At 44.0% G+C, this 26923-nt stretch overlaps 3 protein-coding genes across 7 annotated transcripts in view; 2 read left to right on the top strand and 1 right to left on the bottom strand.

Moving 5' to 3' along the window:
- Window positions 1-1962, bottom strand: part of OXNAD1 (oxidoreductase NAD binding domain containing 1) — a gene marked incomplete at its 5' end in the record, with an annotated part of 37989 nt that extends 36027 nt beyond the window's left edge. Inside the window, one exon of one of the 4 annotated variants that reach the window (XM_084621925.1) lies at window positions 1900-1962. In XM_084621925.1, the coding sequence (XP_084478051.1) occupies window positions 1900-1962 (63 nt within the window). The other 3 variants (XM_084621924.1, XM_084621922.1, XM_084621923.1) reach the window with 3 other exon arrangements.
- On the top strand, window positions 1940-9176 carry DPH3 (diphthamide biosynthesis 3). Of its 2 annotated transcripts, XM_084621926.1 has the most exons (3): window positions 1940-2068; window positions 5902-5976; window positions 7341-9173. In XM_084621926.1, exons 1-3 carry the CDS (start codon window positions 1961-1963, stop codon window positions 7401-7403), a joined length of 246 nt encoding a protein of 81 aa, XP_084478052.1. In that variant the 5' UTR covers window positions 1940-1960; the 3' UTR covers window positions 7404-9173. The 2 variants fall into 2 exon arrangements, with proteins under 2 accessions (XP_084478052.1, XP_084478053.1); XM_084621927.1 differs by lacking the exon at window positions 5902-5976 and having other exon boundaries at window positions 1953-2068; window positions 7341-9176.
- A 12401-nt stretch (window positions 9177-21577) lies between these two features.
- LOC311516677 (vitelline membrane outer layer protein 1 homolog) lies at window positions 21578-26921 on the top strand. The gene is made up of 3 exons (XM_084621001.1): window positions 21578-23694; window positions 23786-23901; window positions 25828-26921. The coding sequence occupies exons 1-3, from the start codon at window positions 23422-23424 to the stop codon at window positions 26123-26125; spliced, it is 687 nt and encodes a 228-aa protein (XP_084477127.1). The 5' UTR covers window positions 21578-23421; the 3' UTR covers window positions 26126-26921.
- Window positions 26922-26923: the final 2 nt, after the last annotated feature.

The following is a 26923-nucleotide window of genomic DNA, read 5'->3' on the forward strand; positions in this document are numbered from 1 at the left end:
GTAAAATATGTTTGTAGAGTGCACTACTGTAAATTTCACTCCACTAATGTTCTGTTAGAAAACAATATACAGTAGAACCTCAGTTATGAACGGTGAAGTTATGACCAGTTAACCACCACATTTGGAACCAGAAGCAGGCAATCAGGCAGCAGCAGACACACACACAAAAGCAAATACTGTACAGTAGTGTGTTAAACATAAACTACTCTGAAAAAAAGGGGGGGGTTAAAAAAATTGACAGGGTAAGGAAACGGTTTCTGTACTTGTTCCATTTAAATTAAGACGGTTACAAGCAGTATTTTTCTTCCCTAAAGTTTCAAAGCCATATTAAGTTAATTTTCAGTTGTAAACGTTTGAAAGAACCATGTTTTATTCAATTATGAACAATTCAGAATTATTTCAGAACAACCTCCATTCCCAGGGTGTTCATAACTGAGATTCTACTGTACCTACAAAAAGCTGCCAGTCGTCTTTTCCTCTTTCTTAATAGCATAACAAGAGGGCCTTAAAAACATATTGTTGCTTCTATAGAAGAGTCATAATTGCAAACTTTTATTTTAGAGGTATCCTAAAACTGGTTGCTGTCACTGTTAATGAGCATATACAAGCAATAGGTTTTATGTATGTGTATACATGTGTGCAACCCATTATACGGGACCAACATCGCTAGATTAGGTTGTAGCATCACGTGGGAACATTTGCTTTCAGCCACTCACACCCACTTACGAATGTCACTTTTGGAACCGATATCGCTATTTGCCTGTATTATATTTCTGTCACGCTTGGTGGAACCCGCGGCACAGGAAACATCCGACCAAAGCTAGGGCCAAACTAACTCCGCCCCTTCCCCCTGAGCAGGGCACTGCCCGCAGGAAGTGCACGGGTCCTACCCGGCCGCCTTAGCTTCCCGCTGACAGCTGGGCCCAATGTACCCCCCGGCCTCCCGGCTCGCTCTGCTGGCGGAGTCCCGGGCCCGGCTCAGCGGCGCCGCGCAGGCAGGGCAGCGTCGCGGGCAGGGGGGCGCCGTTCACACGCAGCTCGGCGCGCGCGGGCCCAGCGCCCGGGTTTGGGGGGGGTCCCTGGCTCCCGCGCCAGGCCAGGCCCCGCCGCCGCCGCCGCCGCTCTGGGCGCTCAGTGCGGCACGACGCACCTCTCGTCCCTGCTCCGCTTCTCCGCCCGCGCCAGCGACTGGTTGCCTCAGCAGGTCCCGGCCGCCTGGGCCTCCCCCCGGGCGGAGACAGAGAAGAGGGGCCCAGCCAAGCCTCAGCCGCCACCCCGGCTGAAGAAGAGGCGGAGTCGGGGACTTGTTTCTCCGCGCGGCCGCTGCGTGACTGTTTGGCGCTCACACTCACGCGGGCAACTCACTCATTCCCCCTTTCTCCCGCAACCGCCCGCCCGCGCACGTGCACCCGGCACCCCAGCTGCCCTACCGGCGGCGCGCCCGCATCACGTGATGGGGGCGCCCGCCTTCCGCGACGCCCGTGCCATAGTCACGTGATCGAGGCTACGCCCCGCCGCTCGCCTTGGCGCCTACGGACCCGTGGTCCGAAGCGCAGGCGAAATACCGCCTGCCCCACCAGAAGCTGCGCCCCAGGGCGGGGGGCTTGGGGGGAATAACTGTTCTCGCCCCTGAAGCTGCGCTCACAGGGGAGCGGCAGCCCCATTTCCCCCCCCAGCTCTGAGGCAAGCCCTGCTCTCTCCCCATTGGCTCCCCGCTGGCTGTGACGTATGTGGCGGAGGGCTGTGGCAGAAATACCCCGCCGTCTCGACCGTGAATGGCGCATGAGCGGTGGCCGGCCGGAAAACGGTTTCCGGCGCACGCGCAGTGCGCTTCCGGCTTGACAGGCTATTGGCGCACACAGCCAGCAAGCCCGGAAGTGGACTGGCGGCGTACTTGACCTGAGTGCCGGGGAAAGGGGACGGCGCATGCGCAGTTGAGAGGCGCCGGCGGCGTGGGGCCATGTCGGTGTTTCACGATGAGGTGGAGATCGAGGACTTTGAGTACGATGAGGAGACCGAGACATACAGCTACCCGTGCCCGTGCGGGGACCGCTTCCTCATCACCCGGGTACGGAGCGCGGGGCGGCAGTGCACAGAGCCCGGCCTCTCCCGGTCGGGGCGCGGGGTCCGCGCCGGGCCTCGCCCCAGTGCTGGGGAAACGTTACCAACGGCCGCCGGCTCGGCCTGCCCGCGGTAGCCGTTACTGAGAGCTAGGTGCGCCCCGCGGCTGCCGCGCTGGCTCGCTCGCTGGCCGGGGGCGGAGCGTTGCGCTGCTGGGGGCAGAGGGCGGGTTGCGGCCGGCGTGGCCCGGGTAAAGTCAGGCTATTCCTGCCTCTTGGGCTGGCGTTCTGCAGAGTTAGCCGCGGGGCTCTTGTACGTAAAACCCGGGAGGAAGGTGTTGTCTGTCCTCCTTAGCCTCTTTCCACTGCAGGGTAGGCCACAGAGAGTCTGCAGTAATTTTGGCACAAACGTATGACCAGGCTGCCCTCCGATTTTGTTTCTCAGGCCTTTTCCTCATCAATTTTTATCCCCCCAGTTTTAACTAGTTATCTGTGACACCTGTACAAATGCGGTGGGGCTGCAGACATTCAGAGACAAATACCTCTGATGACTTAGAAACAGTGTTAGTCTGTGTTCCCAAAAAGAAAAGGAGGACTTGTGGCACCTTAGAGACTAACAAATTTATTTGAGCATAAGCTTTCGTGAGCTACAGCTCACTTCATTGGATGCATTCAGTGGAAAATACAGTGGGGAGATTTATATACAGAGAGAACATGAGGAACAGTGGGTGTTACCATATGCACTGTAACCAGAGTGATCACTTAAGGTGAGCTATTACCAGCAGGAAAGTGTGGGGGGGGAGGGACTTTTTGTAGCGATAATCAAGGTGGGCCATTTCCAGCAGTTGACAAGAACGTCTGAGTGTTAGAGTTGTCGACTATGAATAATAATGATCCATTAACACCTGAGTCAGCATTGTAATCTGTGTCCTCAGTGCTAAGAAGACGTGTATTTTTCCACCATGGTAACGAACATGTATTACCTATCCCCTTGTAAAAACGTAGTGTAGAGTCAGACAAGGCACTTTAGTTCCACCAAAAAGCAAACTAGATGAGATCAGCAATATGCCCTCCCACCCAATTCAATGAAAAAGAGTAATGGGATCATTCATTTTTTAAGAATCCTTTATTTTTGGCAGTACAGAACAGTCAATATGTCAGAATGAAGAACATCACTGAAATGTATCATAACAAAATATGTAGCATACATAAAAGGGTGTGAAATTGAAATATGCAATTAGAAGTATAAATAATCTACTAGAAAAATCAACATCTATGTATGCAACAAGTGAAGTAATAGAAGAGTAAATTGTGCACCATAGTGTTTAGAGGATGGGAGTTTACTTACAGACATTAGGATTTTTAATAAATTTTCAGTTACAATGGGTGGGGGTCACATTCCTGGAGGTCCAAACCCATATTTAATGTTATAGGAATGCACATCCATTTTAGGTAAAGTAAAAGCTGTTATCCGGTCCTGTACCAACCGGAAAGTTTTATCAGCTGGTATTTCTAATCTTCATAGAAAGTTTGGTTTATAGTCCGGTTGGCTCGGGGTCAGCAGGCTCCTTACCTGGCTCCGCGTGGCTCCCCGGAAATGGTGACTTGTCCCTGCTGCTCCTGGGCAGAAGAACGGCCAGGAGGGGTTCAGAGTGAGGGAGGGGGTGTGGGCTCTGGTAGGGAGTTTGGGTACGAGAGAGGGGGCTCGGGGTGCCAGATCCGGGGAGCACTTATCTTGGGCAGCTCCCCACAAGCCTCGATCTGTCCTGGCTACTCCTAGGTGGAGGCGCAGCAGGCAGCTCAGCGTGCTGCCCCTGCCAGCAGGCGTTGCCCATGCAGCTCCCATTGGCCATGGTTCCCGGCCAATAGGACTGTGGAGCCAGCACTCAGGCGCAGTGTGCAGAGTTGGCTGCCGTGCCTCCGCCTAGGAGCAGCTGGGACAGGTCACCGCTTGGAGGGAGCCGCCCGAGGTGAGCACTCCCCAGATCCGGCACCCTAAGCCTCCTCCTGCGCCCAAGCCCCGCACCCAAACTCCCTCCCTCTTAGTTAACTGGTGTTTTTCACTTACTGGCATGCCCCAGCCCCCCAGCATGCCAGATAAAACAGCTTTTACTGTATATGGATTCTTTGGGAGAGGTAACAGTTTCATATTCTCTGTGTATATATAAAGCCTGCTGCAGTTTCCACGATATGCATCTGAGGAAGTGAGCTGTAGCTCACGAAAGCTTATGCTCTAATAAATTGGTTAGTCTCTAAGGTGCCACAAGTCCTCCTTTTCTTTTTGCGAATACAGACTAACACGGCTGCTACTCTGAAACCAGCACAAGTATGAAGCTAGTGCCCCTGAAGGCACAGAAACGAAAAGGCAAATAGCAAGAAATTTTTTTTCATGTTTTTCTTTTAAATTGCATGACTTTCAGGTGCATAACACGATTGTTAGATTGAGAGCCACAAGAATCCATTTTGGGGTTGTATATTTTATTGTATATTGCATATAAAAATAACAGTAAAAATTTGCCTGTGAGAAGGATTTCATACAAGGTAGAACAGTGCCCTTGGGACCAGATTTTTAAAGGTATTTAGACTACTAGGGGGATTCTCAAAGGTATCTAGGTGCTTTCAACCTTTAAAAATTTGGCCTTTAGTGATTATTTTGGAGCCACGTTCTATACACAAGTGGTGACATGTGGAAAAAGCACTAGGGTGCTGAATAGGGAGGCAAATAACAGTTGACAAAAACAGTCCCCATTGGCAGATCAAAGGAAACTGAAGAAGTTTTGACACTGAACCCAGGAAATCAGTCAGTCTGGAAGTCACATGACGCCAAAGAATAAAATTGTGTAATAAAAAAAAACAGAAACACAAATTTAGAATTAAAAACGAATATCACAATACTAGAAATGTTGTGAGATGTGATTGCTAAAGCTACTAGCAACTATTAATATTTTCACTGATACTGTGTTTGTTTATATTTTTAATAGCAAATAAAGTAACATCCATCTGCACAATGTTAACAAAGATAAATGATGAAGTACTAAGAGTAACAAAAATAACATTTTAAAAGAATCATTTAAAGGAGTGAAACTTGTAACCCACTGTAAATGTAGAAAAAGGCAGTCCGAGGTAATCAGAACAGCAGCTAGGATAATCTGTGAACTGCTGTGTGGCTGTATGCAGAGATATAAACTAATATGAGATTCTTTTAAACACTAAACATGTGTGACAATTATAACTTTTGGAGGAGGGTACATGTAAAAATATTTCACTCCTTTAGCAGATCAATACATCATATCAGATGGGAAGAGCTGCCTTGTCTAGGCATTGGGTGCTGAATTTTTAAGAACAGAGATTGGGAAGTGGGTGCTGAAGTGGAGGGTGTGGGAGCAGCAGCCCCCTGTCGTAGTTTTGTAACCACTGCAAATGGCTCCCATTTGGGATAATGTTGTCACCTCTCCCCCTCCCTATCTCAGAGTTTTCCTCTGCCACCATCTGGCAGTGCGGCACCTTGGTTCTTAACCCTGTCCCCGATTTTGCCTCTCATCCCTTCTCCGTCCTCGAGCTGTTTAATCCTCCTGTGTATTCGGTCCCGGTCCCCCCCCCCCAACACAGATTCTGCCCATCCCTCCCCTCCAATTTGCTCCCTTTAGTCCCTGTGACTAGCAAGGCAGCTAATCCTCAGTAAGGGCAGAGTGAGGGTAACAAATATTAGTAAGCACTCTAGCTCACATGAGCAAGCTTATAATAGCCAAGCAGCACATTGGCTCAGGCGGAGGAATGCAACCTTACACCAGTAGTGCTGCACAGTTGCGGAGCAATGACTGTGTCCCTGGATCTGTTGCAGGAGGATTTGGAGAATGGGGAGGATGTGGCCACCTGCCCCAGCTGCTCCTTGATTGTGAGGGTGATCTATGACCAGGTGAGAATGGGGCCAGCCTAGGGGTGAGCGGGAGCGTGGGGACGCAAGTGTCTGTCTTCCTCAGTGGCTTTGTGGCAGCGGGCGACACCATCGAGGCAAACAGGTGTCTGGTACATCTTTAAATCCAATCAAGGTTTATCACATTAACAGCATGCTGGCTTGTCCCAGAGGACCCCAAGCTCCCCTATGGTCAGCTGTGACTGTGTAAAACACTTGTGAAGATGTTAAACCTCCACACTAGTTTAAAAACATGTTAATTATAACACGTTGGTTGACACACTGTTTTCGTCTGGACATGTTCTGAGCCAGGACATCTGACTGCAGGCATACAGCTGCCACTGGTAGCTATAAATGGCTCATCCAGGTAGGTCACTGTCTCCTGAGAAGTTGCGCTCAGGCCCTGCCTACATTAGGAAATTTCTTACCTGTATTTCAGCAACCAGTGTGGTTGCAGTGGTACCACCCGCATGAGAGTTAGTATAGATGGCTGCAGACAGTCTTTCCCTCATGTGGCTAGATCTGTTCCAGACAATTATGTGGCATAACAGTGGTAATGCCAACAGCCAGTTTACATTTATGCTGCCACCACTGCCAGCAATGGTGGGAGATCTTCCATGAGAAAAAAAGAGTCATTGTAGATGCATTTTTTGGGGCTTTTTTATAAATTAAAGGGGCTCTCTAAGGATAAAGTCATATATTGTAAATAAATTTTGTTTTCTTATGTGTTTCACATTTCACTGCCCCAGCCGTCCATCAGCACAGCTTTGAAGTTCATAAACATTGAGATCTAATCATATATGCATATGTTCAAAAACCCAGAGTGAATAGATATTTCAAACTAGCGGAAACAGTCCTGTGTGCTGACTAGATCATGTCAAGGAGCTCACATAAATCAAATGTGAAGTTTCTATGCCATGTACGTGTGCTAGTTGTTGTTGATACTATTTTTCAAACTTTGAAAATAAATATTGAATTAGAAATTTTTTTCCAAAATTCACGTTAATTGTTTTCCCCAATTCCCTCTTACCCAGTCAGTACATACCTTAAAATAAACTCCTTTTTGGTAGGAGGGTAGATAAAATGGTTCTTGTAAGAGGAAGCTAGTTACAACCTTAATTGTAGCGCCTCCGTAATCCAAATTTGCAATGATGTTTTTTAGTTAGCTAAGTGACAAGCCTATTTAAACAAACTTGTATGTTATCAGTTCTTGCATATTTTTATATGAAAGTTTAATTTCAGGCTTCAGTTTCAACCGTGCCTATAATAAAACTGTTTTGCCATAAAACAAAATTATCTTACATTGTACTGCTTGTGGGAGTGGCAGTGGAAATTAGTTATAACACTATTCATTTTTGTTTTTTTAGGAACAGTTTGTGTGTGGTGAAGTAGTCTCAGCACCTACAAGCAAGGAACTGGTTAAATGCTGATGAATGCTATATGGACTCTGCTCTTCTTGAACAAAAAAACCCCAATGTTTGGCTGTCAATGTGGAAAAGACTCGCAGAGTTCTGTACTTCTGGAGATGTTTGCTCCTCAAATATCAGTGCAGTGATTGGCTACTATCAATTGTCTCTAGTAGCCAAAACATAAGTGGGTTTGTGCCTGAAAGCATATAATTCTTAAATGATTGTAAAATGTTTTAAGACTTTGAGAAGCTCTCCAGGATAGGATGCAAATCAACAAAAGCTTTTTCCAGTGCATTGCATATAAGGTTGTGAAATTTGTATGCTAAACCTAGCTAAAGAGTAGCTATTCTCCAGTCTCTGGACCTTGTATCTGCACAGAATGAAATACGTGGATTATCAACCGTTGGGGGCTTAAGAAAAGGTTGGCTCTATTAATTATATATGTTACAAAATGGTTCACACATGGAAAAAGTTGGACTGTTAAAATGGTAGAAGAATTTTTCTGGTTTGGGCAATAGAAAGTGTTCTGGTTAGAAACAAACAGCTGCAGTTTCTGCCTTCAGTAGGTACAACTTATTTGTTGAACCTGTCATATCTGTTGCTTGCTGCATTAAAGTAAACACATCTTTAGTCCTAGAGTCTTAAGCAATCGTGGTTATGGCTACCAAGCTAAACTTACTTAAAACAAACTAGATAACTTCTGATTCCCTTGTTTAGATTGTGTGAAGAGAGACACGGTGGGCCACATTTGGTAATACTCATGCAGTCCTGGTAACTTTCCATGAATGCACCTTCACTCCCAGTGGGGTGAATAGGTGTACCTGCGAGTAGCATTTGATCCAATTTTTTCTGAACAACTTGGATGAACTCATCTGACCCTACTACATCAAATACTCAATAAGGCTGCAAGTTATTCTCAGTGCTGTTTGTCAGTGTATGAATAGTGAAGCTGTGTTTCTGATGTACTTCTCAACATTTATATTAGGCTTTACCAGTGTAGACCCTGGTCTAGTAAGTGCTTTCCCAGCAGGAGTCTTTTCATGAGTACAGGTTTGCAAATGGTGGTCTTAAGACAGAGAGAACCTTGAAAGAACAAACTCCAAAGCACTTTATTCTTAGGCTGCTTTACAAATTTATACTTTATAACACTTCTATGGTTTGTTTACTACTCATATCACTCAGCTTGGGCACTGAATATAAAAAAGTCAGTTTCACTATTTCTAGCTTTCCTGTGTTAACCCAATCCTGCAATAAGTGAGTTTGTATGTGTTAGAGGGGAATAACTACATCTAAACAAAACCATGGAAAAAATTATGAGAGTTAGTAAAACCTTGTTTTTGCAAAACCTAGATGGTTCCAAAATGTATCCATTAACTAAAAGTTCTGAATCTGAACTGGATGATACTATGATTCTAACAAATAATTGTTTCACTGGATGGCCACAAGGTGGTGCTGGATTCCTATGTTTAAAAACTGCTGTGGTCTCGATTTATTTAAAGTATATTTTTTACAAATATTTATTTTGTTTATTTAAATAAAAGTTTTTAAAACTGTATCATTAATTGTAAGGGACCATCATTTATTATGATTGTATAGCACCTAGAACAGTGGGCCCTGTTGTATTGATACTGATTTTAAAGGCCTAAGGTGTTACAGATCTTCGTAAACTCTTTCACTGTCCAGCATTAAACGGTGATAGGCTCAGAGTTATTTTTCACAGAAACCTTGGATTTACTTGGTTACTGGAAGACATGCAAAAGCATTCATTCAGGTTGACAGTTTATTGATTTAAACAAAAAAGAGAATAAGGAATTAAAACAAACTTTTATATTGAAACTGTGGTTGAGTGGTTATACAAAACAAACTTAGTCAGACCCTATCAGTCTCCTTCCTTTTAGAGTAAAAACATCATTAATAATCTTCCTGATGTGTGAAGGGCATTCACTTATCCTGTTAACAGAGAGAGACAAGGTAGTGTAGAAACAGGATAGAAAATAAATGGGTGAAACATGTCTTTTGTGGATATTTTTGGAAGACTGGACAGCTGGTTAATCACAAGTGGATGCTTTAGCTGACAAGTCAACATGACATCTGCTGCTTACACCCTGGTTCAAGCTCTGGTCATGGATGTCATCTGATTGGATCCTTTCTCCTTAACAAGGAAGGATGAATGCACTATAGTTGATTTCAGGATTCAGTGAAAAGCCCAGAGAATGAGAGAGTAAAGAAGGGGGATAGAAAGCAATACAACAAGGGAAGGGGCAATTAGAGATTCCCCACTGATATGAAGACTGGATGTCATGATGATGCAATGACTTTCAGCACTCTCAGATGAAAACAAAGTTCCTTAAACAAGGATAAGGGTAGCTGGTTTTCCTCTTGAGAAGAAAGTCCCTTAGCCTCATCTGCTCTTTCTGACTTGAGGCAGCTGAGATGAGTTGCAATGCTGGCAAGCTGGCAGATGAGCTGGGGATAGTCTCTTTTTAAGATCTCCCCTCGACCCCCTCTCCCCCCAAAAATGGGAGTAACAGTGGATGACACATTTTATCCTCGTTATTTTGTACACCAATTAAATCTATTTCTGTAAAACCACACTTGGCATAGGTAACTTTGTTCCCACGTTTTCTTGTTTACTAAATATCTCACCACAGTCCTTGACTTATATCAGTAGGCCATTTTTATTTGGACTAATTCAATTTTTCTATTTGGTTTTCTTGCACCTGTCCATAACATTCATTTATTGAAAACAACTTGACCCGTTTTCAATGGTTAATTCCTAGGCAGGCAAAAAGTCTTAGGTGGTTGTTACATTTTGTGAACTTTTATGTACTTCACACAGTTGAGCTCAGGGTACATTTTTAGGTCCAATAATCACAGTAACCCTACTGGTGACTGGCTGCCCACTAGTGTAATATAAGAAAGGCCCTTTGTTTGTACTAAATTTATGAGAAAAATCCTGTTTTCCAGCTACATTAAATCTGTAGTCATGGGAGTGGGTCAAAAGTGACAAACAGGACTGTGCAGTCAATGATACTGGTTGTATCATTATACCTATTTTATTGCTTCACATACTATTATCATTAAGTAATCGAAGAGAGGGCTTCTAGACAGCAAGTTGTTCCAAGAAAGTAACAAGGTTTTATATTTTTACCGGGAGTAAACCAAGAAATGATAAATTATGCTTCTTCAGAGAGATGATAAATACAGAGCTGGAAGCAATAGCCCAGCTGGTATGTGAAGGATATTGGTAGATTACCTCTGTGTTTTGTGCCAGCCTTGGCTCCAAGTTTCCTTATTTATGGGAATTTTGTGTGTCTGTTTTAAATTAAACTGAGAAACTAAAATAATGCTAAACCTTACCAGGCTGTGGAATTTGCCCCAGAATCTACCCCTTGTGCTTCATAATCCAAACTGTCCTTTAAAAAAATATTCTAGCCATTTAAGTTTGTGAAGAGAGTACAAACTAATGCTGCAATGTCTGCTTGAGTCTGAACAGCCTGCAGTAGTTTCTCCCTCTTGGGACCCTGACTTAAAAAGAGATCTGCTGTTTATGAGTCTATTGTAGTGAATGACATTTTAAATACATTCATAAAGTTTGCGTCTATACTCCTGGTAATAAAAGAATACAGACCTACGTACTGGATGATAATTGTAGGGACACTAATTGCATAAGGGGAATAACCGCTAAATATAGTTCATCATTGGTACCAGCCCTTTGTAAACTAATTAATTTTCCTATAACTCTTCCCCATATTTTCTATTTTTGTTTTATGTACTTCAGGATATTGAAAAAGAGAATTATTCCATTTTCTTCTCCAGGTCAGTTTCATGACGGTCTTTAATTTATATTAACAATGTTGTTAATTCTAGGAATTCAAAATTTACATGTTAGGCCCCCCAAAATCATGATTTTAATAGCAATTGAGGTCTTTTTATTTGTCTTTTGGTGTTGGAGCCTTCAAGGGTCATATTTTCAAGTTTGTCTTTGCAACCAATGGGACTAGAAACTTACTTTTTTTAAAAAATGAAAGCTGAGATTCTTACCTACTCACCTGAATCCAAGAGCTGGGGCTTTAAGAAAAACACCAAATATTGTGAGGCTCACAATAAAATTGCAAGAGTTCGCAATGCTGTATTACATAATTTCTAATCCACCTTGGTAATGATGATGCCTTTTTTCTCTCCCCTTGCTATGGAGAGTGTTGTTTATTATTTGGATTCACCCTTATTATTTTTTGGCAAGTCTGCAAACAATTTTTTGACACATCCTCCATTCCACGCCTAACTGATTTTGTCCACCATAAGGCTAAACGGTTGCAATATTTTTGACCGTGGACTTTGGTGGGTAGCCTCGCAATGTTTACACAAAAGATACGTTTCTAGTATATATTTAAAAAAACCCAAAACCCTATTTCACACGTTAAAAAAAATTGAAATGATAATGCCTTAAAAGATCTCCTACAAATCTTCAGTCTTAGGCCCTGATCCCTGCATGGGGAAATCCTGTACCAACAGAGAGCCAGCTGGGGGTGAGGTCATAACTTCTCATATTACTTTCCCCTTCAGGCTAATAATAGGGAAGGCTCTGTACTCCACAGATAACCTGTGTAAATTGTACACCAAGAACTCTGCATTCTGCAGTACTCCATTGCAGGAGATTGGACTTTCTTTGGCAGATTCCAATAAGCTTAAAATTTAGGTGTTTGTTTACTGAAATATGAAAATGAATAATACAAACCCAACATTATCTAGTTACTCTGCCCCTACGTTTTTAATATACTGGAGAATTTTGTATTGACAAATAGTATTTATAGAAATTGTTGGGGACCATGACTGTCTTGGAAAGTGGTGGACAGCTGGGGCCTTTTGAATGTGGGAAGATATAGGAGGCATTCTGGGTTTGTTGGATAAACACATTAACTGCAGATTAGTATGATCAGGAGTGAAATAGTTCATACTTAAACAGCTGACTGTGAAATTTACATAATTAGATTTCAAAGTTAACACCCACTTGAGAGGGGCAGAGATCTTATTGCAGGCTGTTCACAGACAAACAAATATTTTCAGCATTGGTTGCTTTAGGAAGGTTATCCTCACATTTAAATGTCTAGAATATATATTTTTTTAAATTTAAATGACAACTTGGATTATGGAGCACAACTTCCATGGCCTGATAATCAGATTTAACATTATTTAAATATCTGAGTTTAATGTAAGACAGAGACACAAAACTCCCATAAATAAGGAAATATGGAGCCAAGGCTAGCACAGAACTATTGAATTTGTTCCTTTTTTTCTAGGCACTAGAACAAACAAGGTTTTTATTATGGGGTCTGCAATCCACACTGGCTGCTATGTAGCAAAGGATACAAGTTAAGGTCTTAATAGTGGTAATAAAATAAAAGCCCTTCATAATCTAATCCTTTCGACTGATCGCCTCTCTCCCTTACTATACTCTTTTTGGCTGCTACAGTCAGGCTAGGGGACTTTCAGTGCATAGGTACAATAAGCTCTGGGGTAGAGGTAGGGCTATCTTAGGCCTGGTCTACACTACAAACTTAGGTTGATGGAAGCTGCCTTCCATCAACCTCATAATGTATGTGTCTACACTCACTGGTCCTTTCTGCCTACCTAACTCACCTGTTATGTCAGCTTAATTACTCCACCTCCACAAGAGGCATAGCACTTAATTTGATGTTGATTGGTCAACAGAGAGGCAATATAGACACAGCAGTGTGTATGTCAACTGAATTGGCTTCCAGGAAGTGTCTCTCAATGCTCTGTTGTGACGGATCTGGTGATCATTTTCAACTCTGCTGCACAGCAGCCAGGTACACAGGAAACATCCACTCCCCTCTTAAAGCCCCGTGAAATTTTGAATTCCCATTTCCTGTTTGATCAGCATGGAGAGCTCAGCAACGCAGCTGATCCTAGTGATTCAATGTCCCAAACGTGCTCTAGCCTGGGATACACAGGAGGTGGTGGTCCTTACTGGTCTGTGAGGAGAAGAGTGTGTGCAAGCACAGCTCTGATCCAGCCGAAGAAACGTAGACATCTATGAAAAGATCGAACGGAGCATGGGGGAAAAGGGCTACACCAGGGACACGCAGCAGTGCTGCTTGAAAATCAAAGAACTGCAGCAGGCTTACCAGAAGACAAGGGAGGCGAACAGTCATTCTGGTTCTGCACCACAGATGTGCCTCTTCTACAATGAGCTGCATGCGATTCTTGGCGGAAACTCCATTACTACCCCCAAACGCAGCATGGATACCTCGCAGGAGTCTGACCCCCGGTCCACCTCAAGTAACAATGAGGAGGACATTGTGGACAAGAAAGAGGAGGAGGAGGAGAGCAGGGGATCCAACCGGTTGCAGGACAGCATGGCTGATGGTGATGGTGGGGAAGGCATCCTTGGTGAGTGTGAATGCCAATCAAACCGTAGGGGTTACATGCTCTTATATCTTATGTTTAATATGAAGAAAAAGTGAGGTGCTGTGGGTATCTGCTTCCCAGTGTGCACTCCAGCTACACAGAGAGTTCCCTGTGGAAAAGACTGTTTATGTGCACAGGGATGTTTATGTGCTCCAGGAATCCTCCATGGAGATCTCCAGGAAATTTTTATGGAGGTACTCTGCAATCCTTTGCAGAAGGTTTCTAGGGAGGGCTGCCTTATTTCTTCCACCATGGTAGGACTTTTTCCCATGCCACTCCAGTATTAACTCTTCTGGCATCATTGTCGTACACAGCACAGCAGCATAAGGACCAGGTCTGTACCCAGATGCTTGCAGCATCTGCTGCCTTGCCCCCTTTGTTACCCCCAGGAGACTGATACCACATAGGGACACCGAGACGGGATGGTGGAAGTTTTCATTACAAGTGTTCATACTGCAAACAGTAGAGCATGTGATCCCCAATGCATGGTGATTTCCGGGTCCCTCAACCATAATTTCCCTAACATGCCGGTGGTGTGGGTGGCAGGGATTGGCATTGACCTCAGAATCTACAAGCCAAGGGTGACTGCTACAAGCAGTGATGGGGGCATCGGGGATTGGGTTTCCTGTGTTCTCTCATGCCCCTCCCGCACCCTCCCCCCCGGCCCCAGGGCCGCTGCTGACAAAAGCTGCAGTTTGGGAGATTTAATGCTGGTCCCCGGTCTCCAAGCACCGTCCATGTTGCTAAGGGAAGGGGGCACTGTTCACCTGCCCACCTGTGATCCCAATGCGGGTTGCCCACAAGTTGCAGCACAAGGCCTGTTGCCTGTGCTGCTGGGCCATACTCACCATGGCTGGAAAATCAAACCGATTCATTGAATAGCTAGAGATTCCAATTATGTTCTGGCTTGCACTTCAGTGGGGGGTGCTGAGTGCGGGAGGGGGCTCAGAGCAGGGGTGCAGGGAGGGGTGCAGAGTGCAGGATGGGGCACAGGGCAGGGGGTTGGGGGCTCAGGGCAGGGGGTTGAGGTGCAGGAGGGGTGCAGCAGGTGGCTCAGGGCAGGGGGTTGGGGTGCAGGAGGGATGCGGGGTGCAGCAGGGGGCCCAGGGCAGGAGCTCGGGGTGCAGGCTCTGGCCTGGCGCTGCTTACCTGGAGCAGTGCCAGGTGGCAGGCTCCCTGCCTACCCTGTCTCCATGCCATTCCAGGAAGCGGCTGGCACCACGTCCCTGTGGCCCCTGGGAGAGTGGGGGCAGAGGGCTCCATGCACTGTACTCACCTGCAGGTACCTCCCCTGAAGCTCCCATTGGCCGCGGTTCCCCGTTCCTGGCCAATGGGAGCTGCAGGGGGCGGTGCCTACAGGTGAGGGCAGCGCATGGAGCCCTCTCCCTCCCTCCTTCCCCCAGGGGCCGTAGGGACGCGGTGTTGGCCACTTCCCAGAGTGGCGCGGGGCCCGTGGAACCACAAGGGTGGCAGTCCCGCAGGCCAGAACCAAAGCCCTGACGGCTGGATCCATCCCATGGGCCGTAGTTTGCCCACCCCGGATTTAGTTGGTGTTGGTCTAGATGACCTCCTGAGGTCTCTTCTAACCCTAATCTTCTGTGATTCTATGGACAATAAAAATCAGTATTTTGAGACTAATTACTCTTTATTTATTCCAAGCATTGAGGTTTGGGGGAGGGGAAGGGGAGGTACAGGGAAACTGATGCAATGGAAGGAATGGTATGGGAAGGCACAATGTAGATAACCGGCGCACATTACTGTGGCTCATTACTGAAACAGGTTTTCAAAGCATCCCAGAGTTGCAGAGCTCTTGCTGAGCTCTTCTTATTGCCTTGATATCTGGCTGCTCAAAATTAGCTGCCAGCCTATCCACTTCCACACCCCACTCCTGCAGAAACTTCTCTTCCGTTGCCTCACATATTATGGAGCACATAGCAGGCAGTGCTAACAATAGGGATATTGCTTTCTCTGAGGTCTAACATAGTAAGCAAATTGCAGCAGCGACCCTTTAAATATCCAAAGGCACATTCCACCACCGTTCTGCACTTGCTTAGTCTATTGTTGAACTGTTCCTTACTGCTGTCCAGGTGGCCTGTGTGCGGCTTCATGAGCCATGGGAGCAAGGAGTAGGCTGGGTCTCCCAGGCTCACTGTTGGCATTTGTATGTCATCAATGGTTATTTTGCGATCCAGAAATAAAGTTCTGGATTGCAGTTTTCTGAACAGACCCGTGTTCCTAAAGATGCATGTATCATGCACCTTTCCTGACTATCCCACATTGATGTTGGTGAAACAGCCACTGTGATCCACCAGCACTTCCAACACCATTGAAAAGTATCCCTTTCGGTTTAAGTACTCTTTGGCAAAGTGGTCTGGTGCCAAAATAGGGATATGTTTGTCATCTAGCATCCCACCACAGTTTGGGAACCCCATCGCGGCAAAACCATCCACTCTGTCCTGCATATTTCCCAGAGTCACCATCCTTCTTAGTAGAAGTTGATTAATGGCCCTGCAAACTTGGATCATAACAGCTCCCACAGTGGATTTACCTACTCCAAATTGACTCCCCACTGACCAGTAGCAGTTTGGCGTTGCAAGTTTCTACAGAGCTATCACCACTCGCTTCTCCGCTGTCAGGGTAAATCTCATTTTAGTGTTGCTGTGCTTCAGCGCTGGGGAAACCTCTGCACAAATTTCCTGGAAAGTGGCCATTCGAAAGTTCTGCAACTACTGCTTGTCATCCCATAACTGCATCACAATGCAATCCCACCAGTCAGTGCTCGTTTCCTGGGACCAGAAATATGTTCAGCTGCTGCGTGGCTGCCAGCAGCAACCGGGAATTGTTTCATTCTCTGGCTTGCAGCAGGGCTGCTCGAAGGACATGGCAATGTTCCGCATTGTGACTCCTGTCTCAGCTCTGGAAATACTGCAGGTTAAGGTGTGAGGTGTTTGTCGTGCTCACAACAAGAGTGCACAGCTCAGTGGGGTTAATGCCTCTTGGGCTATGGTGTACGCACAGCTAAGCCAGGCTTTTGAAAAAAGTATGGGTTGTTTGACATTGTTATCAGGGGAGGGAGGGAGGAAACTGCATGAAAGGCTGATGCATTGAGGCAGATTTGTCCTTATCTAATTTATGCTCGCCTTCCCCCACCACTGCTTTGGCTTTACTTGTTTGGATCTTTTAAGTCATTTTCTTCCATATTCTTTGTGTTGGGAATTATCATTTACATTACTTGTTATATGCTCCATAAATGTCCACGGTCTTTCAAAGCCGTTGCCCAAGAAGCTTTGTTTGGTACAGTGGTTTTCCTGAGGGCTATTTGGTTGCCCTGTTGCCAGATTCTTTGGTTGAGATTGCTGGGCCTGTTATTGTAAGGAGTGGGGATACTGCCTGTGATGTGCCTTATACAATGGGGTCTTACTGTGATGTATTGGTTTGTGTACCACCTCCCTCTCCTTACAGGAGAAAACCAGACCTGTTCAGTGCTTATTAATGTGTTATGCTTACATTCTAGTGACTGCCCTGAAAAAAGGATAGCGAGTCTGATTGTTAATGAGTCATTAATAATTACTGTAATAGAGTGTAGGGGCACCATGAACAAGGGGCTAACTATAACTCAGTTTCCCTTCCCTTTGCATAGGTACTCAGGGAAAGGCTGCTTCTTGGGACCCACAGGGAAGAGCACCTAAAATGAGCTTGGCATGGAAGTGCTTTCTCAGCCTCAGCGCTAACCTTTTCTGTTGAGAACACGATACACAACTGAATGTTGACAAACTTTGCAGGCAGCTAGTCATAGGGTCAGATCCTGCAGCCCTTCCTTGAACAAGTAAGGATTCCCATTCACTGTAATGGGGCAGGAAGAGACTCCTTCGGACAGATGAAACCCCTCTTCCACAACAACAGAAGGCTGCTTAGCAGTAGAATTGATGTGGTTCTGCCATGCAAGGGGGCCTGCATGATGGGGACTGGTGCACAGCTCCATACCCTGCCGCAACAAAGAGAGAACAGCTTGTGGCAGAGGCAGGTCAGGAGGATATGCTGGTATATGGGTTGTTCCTTCCCTGGGGGCTGCAAAAGGGCTTGGGGAAACTACTCTGGTTTGTGCGGGGAAGATTCCTCTCCCCAGCACAGCTATTTGTGCTAGGCACTGGGCACAGGATTTTCTCCTTAATTAGTAAAGCCTAATGTAGTGTACTGTGCTGCACACCTACCCAGATACAGAAGGAGCATAGATGTGTTATGTATTGATTGTCTATGCATGATACCTTTATCCTTCATTAGAAATTATATGTGGGTGACTTCCTCATGTTCAACCTTGTCTTGAAAGCTGTTATTCCATCTGTTCAGAGTTGAAAATAAGAACTGCCGTACGTATAGGTGCACACAGACATTTCATTTTGGTTGATACAGAAGATTACCTTGTTGGAATAATTTAATATGTTTCCCTATAAAACACTCCTTGATCCTTTTAAGTCCTTTTTGTTTGTTTTCCTGTTAATTTTTCAAATCTGGGAGTTTCCTAGCTAAAGGACAATTCAAAGAAATCAGCAGTTGGAGAAAACACGAAGAACCTAGTCTGACTCAATGTTTTAAACTAAGAGGCCCACTTTCATGATATTATACATAACAGGATTTGATAGCACTTTCTCAGCCAGAGAAATTCTGGCAGTACATTTGCCAAATGAAAGCTCTTACAAAGGGAGGGTTTGATAGTATGCCAGGTTAAACCAAGCTTTTCATTCAGAGACAATGACTGCCAGTCCCACACAGATTGCAGCAAGGCCACCCAAATGTAGAATTTCCACTTAGAAAGGCCAAATTCCCCATACTCTTTTGATTTTTGCAACTGTAGCAGGGTTGTGTCCTTGATTTCTTTCCATGCCAAATAAAGTGTCTGCACATTTTGTCTAGTTCGTTCTTGTACTATTTAGGCAGTTATATCAGGAGCACCTGCAAAAATAAAGTATTCTGGAGAAGGAGGCTCAGGTTTGATGGATTAATCATCCCAAGGAACCATGAAATTATCATGCCAGAATTGTAAACAGGTTTCTAAATTGCATTGCAAAGGCAGTTTATTAATATTAATTAATAGGCTGGGGCTATTCTGCGCTCTAGGCATGTAAAGCTCTCTGAGGAACAGTTGATATAAAGTACCGGTACTTTATAAATGATGCTTTTGGCCAAGCTCTGCAGTTATATCTGCATAAATCCTTGGTAACTAAATCTGGAGTAATTCAAGCTACTTTGATTACATTACTCCAGATTTACACCCATTAAAATAAGAGAAGAATGTTGCTCTTAGTCTGTATTTGAAACTGGCATAGTTTCACACCAAGAAATATTAATCCTAAAAACTGAAAAATTAGCTGATCCCTCAGCATTGCTCTTAGATTTTTACAAACAGATGAACTACCCAGGATCAGAGAATAAAGGACATCAGCAGCAAATTGGGGGATTCTGAGCTCCCTGCCTGTAACAGCTATTCCTAAATTGAATGTGGATGCCCATGTGTTAGCTGAAAGAGCAGATTGGACATGAGGGATAGAAGGGCTCAGATTACAAGTCACTTTTGCAGACAGAAGTCTGTGCTTTATAACACAGTGACACTGTTCTGACTGATGTCTCATCTACATTTAGAGCTCTCTGAAGGCCCTCAGTATTATTGCTTGATAGTCAGTGCAATGAGTCATTACAGAGTGATACATCACACCAATTTTGTTTAGCAGTCATACAATTGTTGTGACTGACAATAACCTCCAAATATCTGAGTTCTTTTTACTAGAGTCACCGTTACTTGTAATAACTTGCCGTAATGCATCAGACTATTGGCCCCTTTTCTGATGCTTCAGAAGAAAGTGACAGCTTCTCCCCCGCAAACACACCCAATTCACCTGGCCAATTGTTCAATGCTATATGGAGAGGAAAATGTCAAATGAAGCATTGTAGGAAACACATATATGCCTGAAGCATGATGTGAAAGGTTCCTTTTGGTAACTTGCTCTTGGAAATCCCATCATTTTTTCATTACCTAACAGTCCAATGCAAGCCAACCCAAAACTAAGACAGCAGGGTTTCTTAGCTGTGGCAGAAATCTGTATTGCTCTTGGATATCAATTAATGAACAGTTCTGGGCTCCTCCACTCTTAGCCGTGTGGAACTGAAAAGGGAGCTTTAATAGGAGAGGTTCTCTAGCTCACTGGAACAAATCACCACTTGCACATCCTAAAGACTGCAGAATGAAAATCCCCTTTAGGTTTGTCTTTCTGATTAAATGAAGAAAGAAGGATTAATGGGCTCTTACTGCATCTGCATGGTCTGCATGCTGTCTCTGTAGCTTGTCTTAGGCCTGGCCCTTTTGAACAGTTACCCAAATGCTGTTACCGTAGCTTACTAAAAACAGTCTCTTAAAAATATTCCTTGTATTTTTTTCCTAAGAATGAGTAGAAAGTCTATCTTCTCCTCTTTGTATGTATAGCAAAAACTTATCTTTTGTGTAAACATCATGAGAGTACACATCAAAGTCCGTGCAGAGAAATATTGCAGCTGTTTAGAAAGAGATTCAATTATTCAGCCTTCAGGTTGTACTGTACACTACCCAGGTTCACACTAGAATAGAACAGAATATCAATGCTGACATCTCACATCTGTTCTGTATCATCAAAGTTCCTGATTACCTTTCTACCTCATCCAGAAGCCTGGCACAATACAGCTTTCTGGTGACTAATATAAATTATAGATCACTTTTTAAAAACGTTAGAAATTATATTTTTGAAAATGCGTATTGTTATGACAGGTCACTAGATGGTGCTGTTACACATAATCTTACAAGTACTTTTTCTTAGTTTGTGAGGAAATTTTAAACTTGAAAGAAAATGCTGTGTTGGTATTGGGGCCTGGGTTTCTTTTGGGGAGATGTGGTAAGCAGCAAGTGTGTTTTCTCTTGGCTTTAATCTCGAACTACAGTCCATTCTTGAGGCAGAGTTGCTTCCTGGAAATTGGGCATTGGTGTGTGGGCTGAGAACCCTGGAAGAAGGTATTGCCTGCAGGCTGTCTGTGAGAACCTCTGTTCCAGGACTGATGTATGTTTGTGTACTCATACACCACACCTCTGATTTCTCCTCCAAAGGCAAGCTGACCTGCAAGGCCTGACATCTACTGCTTGGCAAAGAGGTAACAATATTACATGCAATATCTGTATCCACCTACTCTATAATCATAATGTTAGGAAATGTTTCTGCACTATAAGTGTCCAAGATGTGTGGTCATTCAGCAAGGTAAAAGTCCCTGAGGTGGCCTTTGGGGTGTTTCACAGGTTGTGCTCTCTAGAGGTTAGTTGCTGCAGTGCCGTCACAGACCTGGTCAGGCTCCCCTTTGCTGGATACACACCAGGCTGCTGTATTTGGATCCATACCCTGAATGTGTGCTTTTAAGTTCTTCTGGGACTGGGTAGGTTCCAGGCCTTTCTTTGGCCACTAGGCTCACTCCCTGGGCATAGACTCTGCGGGCTACCTCTTCTTGTACATGGGACCCAATATTCCAGCTGCCCTAGCCCCAAGACCAGTATTGAACCCATCCCAATACACTCCAGTAGCTTAAGCATACCCTCCCACAGAGCTCCACCCTCATGGGTACATTAGTTATAGTTTAACCCTTCAGGAACATGTAATATTTGAAGCAAACAGACACAATCGTTGCAGATGGATTTCTAAAACAAAGCATACTTTACTCATAGACAGCACAAAAGATATACAGATGTAGGTAAAATAGTAAATCCTCTGTAAACCAGTCTAGGACTTAGGTTTTTTTTTTACCACTTTTGAATGTTCCTTGGCATCTGGTCAGTGTCCTTTCAAAATTCCAAGTCCCATCTCCTGGACTTCACTCCTCCAGCCCAGGCTTCTCCTCCAGATCATGGAGTCTCCTCACTGACTCCTGCATCAACTTTGGCTGGTGTGCCAATCAAAAGGTTCCCTCATGCCCAGAAAGCCACGCCCCTTTTTCCTCCACCCTTGATCTTCTCAGCCTCTGTGTTTTTGAAGGTGTGCACTAACACGCAGATCTCCTCTTTCCCTTTGGGGAATCTTCCATTTTCTTGTCCTTCATAGATAATCTGGAGAGGACTGATTTTACCTAGGTTGCTGCGACACCATTGCTCTGCTTGGGCAAGGTCTATTCGGTTGTTTGATGGTCATTAGTGACTATCACATTCAGAGGTAGTTGGCCAGGTCCTACTCCCTCTCTCATTAGCACAACAAATGCAATGGAAGAATACGGTGAAGACTACCAAAAGGGCCTAATGCAGTATTGCAAACACTTGTGAGTTTTGTGCAAGTGACAGGATTTCAGAGGTGTCTGGAGCTCATCTCATGATGATGCAAGAAGCTCCAATCCCCTCACAAAGCTCAGCCCCACCAGAAGCCAGCAGAGTCTCTCCTCTCCACATGCCATGCTCACAGGGGAAGGAGGGAGCAAAGAGCTTAACAGCTCAGTGCAACACTGCTCCCTCATCCCCCCTCTCCTACTGTGAGAAAAATGGACAGGGCAGCATTTCTGCTCCTCCTTCTCCCCTTGTAGCATCTGGCCCAGGAAGGGACAGACGGGGGTGAAAAGTCCCTGGAGCTTACCCCTCATAGCATGGCAGGAGGAGCAGGGACCTGGCTGCAGTCCACCCAAGCATGGGAGAGAGTGAAGAACCCCAGGAGTAGAGCACACTGGTGGAGGCTGAACGGGAGGGATGAGGCTGAATCGATGGGGGCTTGGACTGATGGGGGGACTGAACTGATAAAGGGACTGGGGACAAGATTAATTGCTAGCCAGGGGGTGGCTAGATGTGGCGGTGAGAGCTCCTGACCAGGAGGTCCACATCACCTTACTTAATACATTTGGGATTGTGGGCAAGACTAATTGTCGCATACAGACTCAGAATGGGCTGGGGCAGTTCAGTAGCCAAAAGGCATACTGAAAAAACAAAACATAATCTTTTTTAAACATCTCATGATTTTTTGGGCCAATCTCAAGATTTTTTTGGAGTCTGAATCATGATTTTGGAGTTTGAATCACTGAGGTCGGCGATGCTGATAACCATACACAGAGTTCATAATATCAAATAGCATTCATAAGCTGTACATAGATTGCCATATCATCACCGGTGCCTACTCAGACAAAACTCCTATTGACTTCAATGGAAGTTATGTTGAAGGACTATAGGATTTGTTTCCAAGTTAAGGTGGCACCAAGGAAATACAAATCTCCTACAGGGCTCTATGAGGCTGCTAATCAATTGTGATGTGGACACCTTTCCATTAGGAACCTTCCATGGAACTACTTTCAGAATAATGTACTAGTCAACGTGAGTAAGGGTGACAGAATCTGACCCTAAATAATTAAATAAACTATGTAATAAATAACCCCTAGGAACAAAAATGCAACATTTCACTGTGCACTGATATATTTCATTCAGGGCAGAACCTGAGGGCTGCAGACTTTCCAGATTTAATTTAAGAACACGAGCCAGTAAATCACCATTGCAAAACACACTGTTTGTTCTACTTTCCCATGTGACAATCTTGAACACATTTGTTATTTTAATCAAATTGGCAGAGATAAAATGGGGTATAAAAGACAGAGTGCAGTAACTAGTGCTGTGGCTCACACTACTTCATCCAGCTGTTATAAAATGCAGGCCAGTCCTATTCTCCTTTTGGTTGGCTTAGCCTGTGTCTGCCCAGTCTTTGGCGAAAGAGAAATCCGTGCTAATGGCACTTTTTCAAACAGAAAGTATTACAGCTCAATAAACGTCACTAATGGAGGACCTTGGGGCGCTTGGACATGGATTGATATGTGCCCAGAACATTTCTATGCTACGGGATATAGTGTAAAGGTAACTGAACCTGATTACTTTATCCATACCCTCGTCAGAGCTATAGGTTCTTATCCTGTTAATGATCTTACTGTATTTCTGTATATTTTAGGTGGAGGAGTATCGAGGAGCTAGTGATGACACTGCACTAAATGGGATCCGTTTATTTTGCATACAAATCAACAGTACGAATAGTGCTGTCTATACTGTTGAATCTGATTCTGGAAAGTAAGTTTAATGTTTTGTTTGATCTATAGTAAACCAGAAGATGAGGAACCTGAGAACTTGTAGCACTGTCAACCACAGTGCAGCCTGTTAGTGCCTCCAGGTTGCTCTTTTTAAGTTTTTGTGCTGGGAATATAATTGTTTACTACTACCGAGGAAGCGGCCGCGTTATGGTCTATGTTACACCAGGGTAGCCCAATGAATTTGGCTCAAGGTATTAATTATGCATGATTTGCAAAATTCAGAGAGAAAAGGCTACAATTTAAATAGCAGACATTGACTGTGTTGTGTCTGAATTTCCTACCTTTTCCCCCAGGCACGCTTTGATGGTCTTTAAAGTTAAAACTGACACCTCATCCTCACTTGAATATTTGGCCTTTACAATTTTCTTAACTTGTGTTATAGGGACACAGTCAATCTGGAATCTAGTTACTTTAAAAATAACAACTTTAAAGTAATTCCCAGGTACTTTACCTGCTCCTGAGGCCAAAATGTTGGCAATCACATTTCCCTGTTTTTATATATATTTTTTCTTTCCCCACCTTGCTGTGTAAAAAGTTCTGCCCAAGCAGCAGAAACTAAGTAACTAAGCCCTGACACTGCAATCAGATCTACTAGCGTAGACCCTTCCACCCCAATGGGGCACTGCATAAGTGGAGGGGTTCAGCTAATAGATCTGATTGCAGGATCAGGACCTGGCTGACTACAGAGGGGAAACAGTGAAAGTGACTATACACCAAGTTCTGCCAAATGCACAACGAAAAGAAACAGAAAAAAAAAAAAAGAGAAATATTTCCCCTTCATTTTTCAGTTATAATAGTCTTTGGCATTACTTGTAATGGTAATAGGGAAATGTTCAGACAGAAATGTGATTATTTTAAAGTTGATGATGTCCCCTTAAGGGCCCAGTTATCAGTTTCAACTTTGAATGCCTCACCCTCTATCAGTTGTATCAATGTATTTATGTAATATAAAGAGTGTTTTTTAAATGTAATTTGTGTATGAAAGGATCTGTGGGTCACTGATATATATGGCTCAGTCATTTAGTTGAGTTTATATTATCTGATTTTAGGAACTGCCATATTAGATCAGACTCAAGTCCACTTAGTGCAGTATCCTCTCCCCTACAGTGGCCAGCCCTAGATGCTTCAGAAGACATGCAATGATCTTCCAGTAGGCAGATGGGAGAATGCACCCTGCATAGGTCTAATCCTGGTTTCTGATAGTTAGAGACTGGCCTGAATCCTGAAGCACAAGGTTTAATATCCCTTCCAAAATGTTTGTTGACATTAATTATGAACACTCTAGATATTCTTAATATTCATGTAAATATCAAAGTTTTAAAGAGTAGACATAACATAAATCCAGATTTTGAAGTATGGGTATAATTTTTTTCCAGGCAGACACTTACAATTATTGCAGGCAACAAAGAGTAAACTGCAAGCTATTTTAAATTGATATTAAGAAACATTCTCCTCTTACTTCCACTGATGTGAATGGATTTACTTTAAGGCTTTTTCTGGTGTGCATATATCTACAGTGAATCTTGTTTTCTCAGGTTTTCTTGAGTTTGACACATATACTGTGAACAGGACATTCACATTTCTTCAGTTTTGTTCCAACTTTTTCCTGCCCTCAGACAGGAAAAGCTTCTTGCTGCTTTGTCATGAGTTCAGCTTGTGATAACCTGCTGTCATTGTGCTGTCACTTTATTTTTGGAATGTAAGGAATGGTATCCGCTGTGTATTCTGCAGAGTCCAAACACAGCTGGTGTTCAACACATAATAAATAATACATTCAAAATAATTCAGAAAATCTGGCATACTTCCCATTTTAAAAATTGATCAAACTTGATTAAAATAACATTTCACTAACTTTTATGCAACAAGTAGAGAAAAATATATTGAAATTCTCTTTCCCCCCCACTAGGTTTGGGCAATGGTCAGGAATCACTTGGTGTCCAACTGGGTTCCTAACATCCTTTCAGCTGAAAGTTGAAGAACCCCAAGGAATTTTAGACGATACAGCCGCTAACAGTATCAAATTCCGCTGTAGCAGTGGTGCTATCATAGAAGGAACAGGCGGTAGTTTTGGTGATTATGGTGGATGGAGTAATTCGTGCACAAGAGGTGGAATTTGTGGCATTGAAACCAAACAGGAACCATACCATAATATTTTTATTGATGACACAGCACTCAATGATGTTCGTTTCTTCTGTTGTGACTGATTTCTATTGTTGAATGTTATTTTCTGGGATTTCCCAAAGGCTGACACCTGGATTGTTCTGAACAGAATATTCTGTTATTTTCAGCCTTGTGCCAAGCCCCACTGCAAAGTCAATTTGCTCTAAATCTTAGTAATAGTAACATTTTCTGTCTCTTTAAAAAAAGTCACAATAAATTAGGTTTCAATAGTGATGTGCTGCCCCCTAATGACTGTCTGAAAGCTGTGATTGATTGATATGGAAATGAATTGTGAGCTGATCTAAAGGAAAGCCAGGTAGTTAAGAACAGGCTCCATCCTGCAATCACCTCTCTGTTTTGCCAAGCTTCTCCCCCTCCTATTTTGGAAGCACCTGAAGGTGTCAGCCCTATTTGATTTCATTCCTAATTTAAGGACTCCAGATAAAGTGTTCATGCAAGTTAGACTTTCTGACACAGAGACCCTGACACTATGGTCCTCATATTATAATAATTGCTGTTAACTTCAGTGAGAGACTTGAGGTCAGAAGGGATGCATGATCACGCTCCCAGTAAAAGAACCTTGATGAGTTACTTTTGAGGACCATCTATGAGACCCATGGTGAGTAAGGGGCTACAGGAATCCTTTTCTAGAGTCAGCAATGTCAACACTCTTATTCTTTAAAGTAGCCAGCAGCAGATACAGGAAAAGGAAGCAAACACTAATATGTTCTTTTTACGTAGCTATAAAGTCTTGTGCACCTAAAGTTCTTCCATTTTCTGCTTTCAACTGGAAGTTTTACAACTTTGCTTTAGTACATTAGTGATACTTTGCTTTAGTACAT

This window comes from Lepidochelys olivacea, assembly GCF_965140295.1.
Source record: "Lepidochelys olivacea isolate rLepOli2 genome assembly, chromosome: 2".
In the NCBI taxonomy this organism is placed as follows: domain Eukaryota; kingdom Metazoa; phylum Chordata; order Testudines; family Cheloniidae; genus Lepidochelys; species Lepidochelys olivacea.

Coding starts and splice junctions, on each gene's coding strand:
- DPH3 (XM_084621926.1), top strand. CDS start 1,961: ATGTCGGTGTTTCACGATGAGGTGGAGATCGAGGACTTTGAGTACGAT. Junction 2,069..5,901: donor ACCGCTTCCTCATCACCCGG/GTACGGAGCGCG, acceptor GATCTGTTGCAG/GAGGATTTGGAGAATGGGGA. Junction 5,977..7,340: donor TGAGGGTGATCTATGACCAG/GTGAGAATGGGG, acceptor TTGTTTTTTTAG/GAACAGTTTGTGTGTGGTGA.
- LOC311516677 (XM_084621001.1), top strand. CDS start 23,422: ATGGGGTATAAAAGACAGAGTGCAGTAACTAGTGCTGTGGCTCACACT. Junction 23,695..23,785: donor CTACGGGATATAGTGTAAAG/GTAACTGAACCT, acceptor TGTATATTTTAG/GTGGAGGAGTATCGAGGAGC. Junction 23,902..25,827: donor GTTGAATCTGATTCTGGAAA/GTAAGTTTAATG, acceptor CCCCCCCACTAG/GTTTGGGCAATGGTCAGGAA.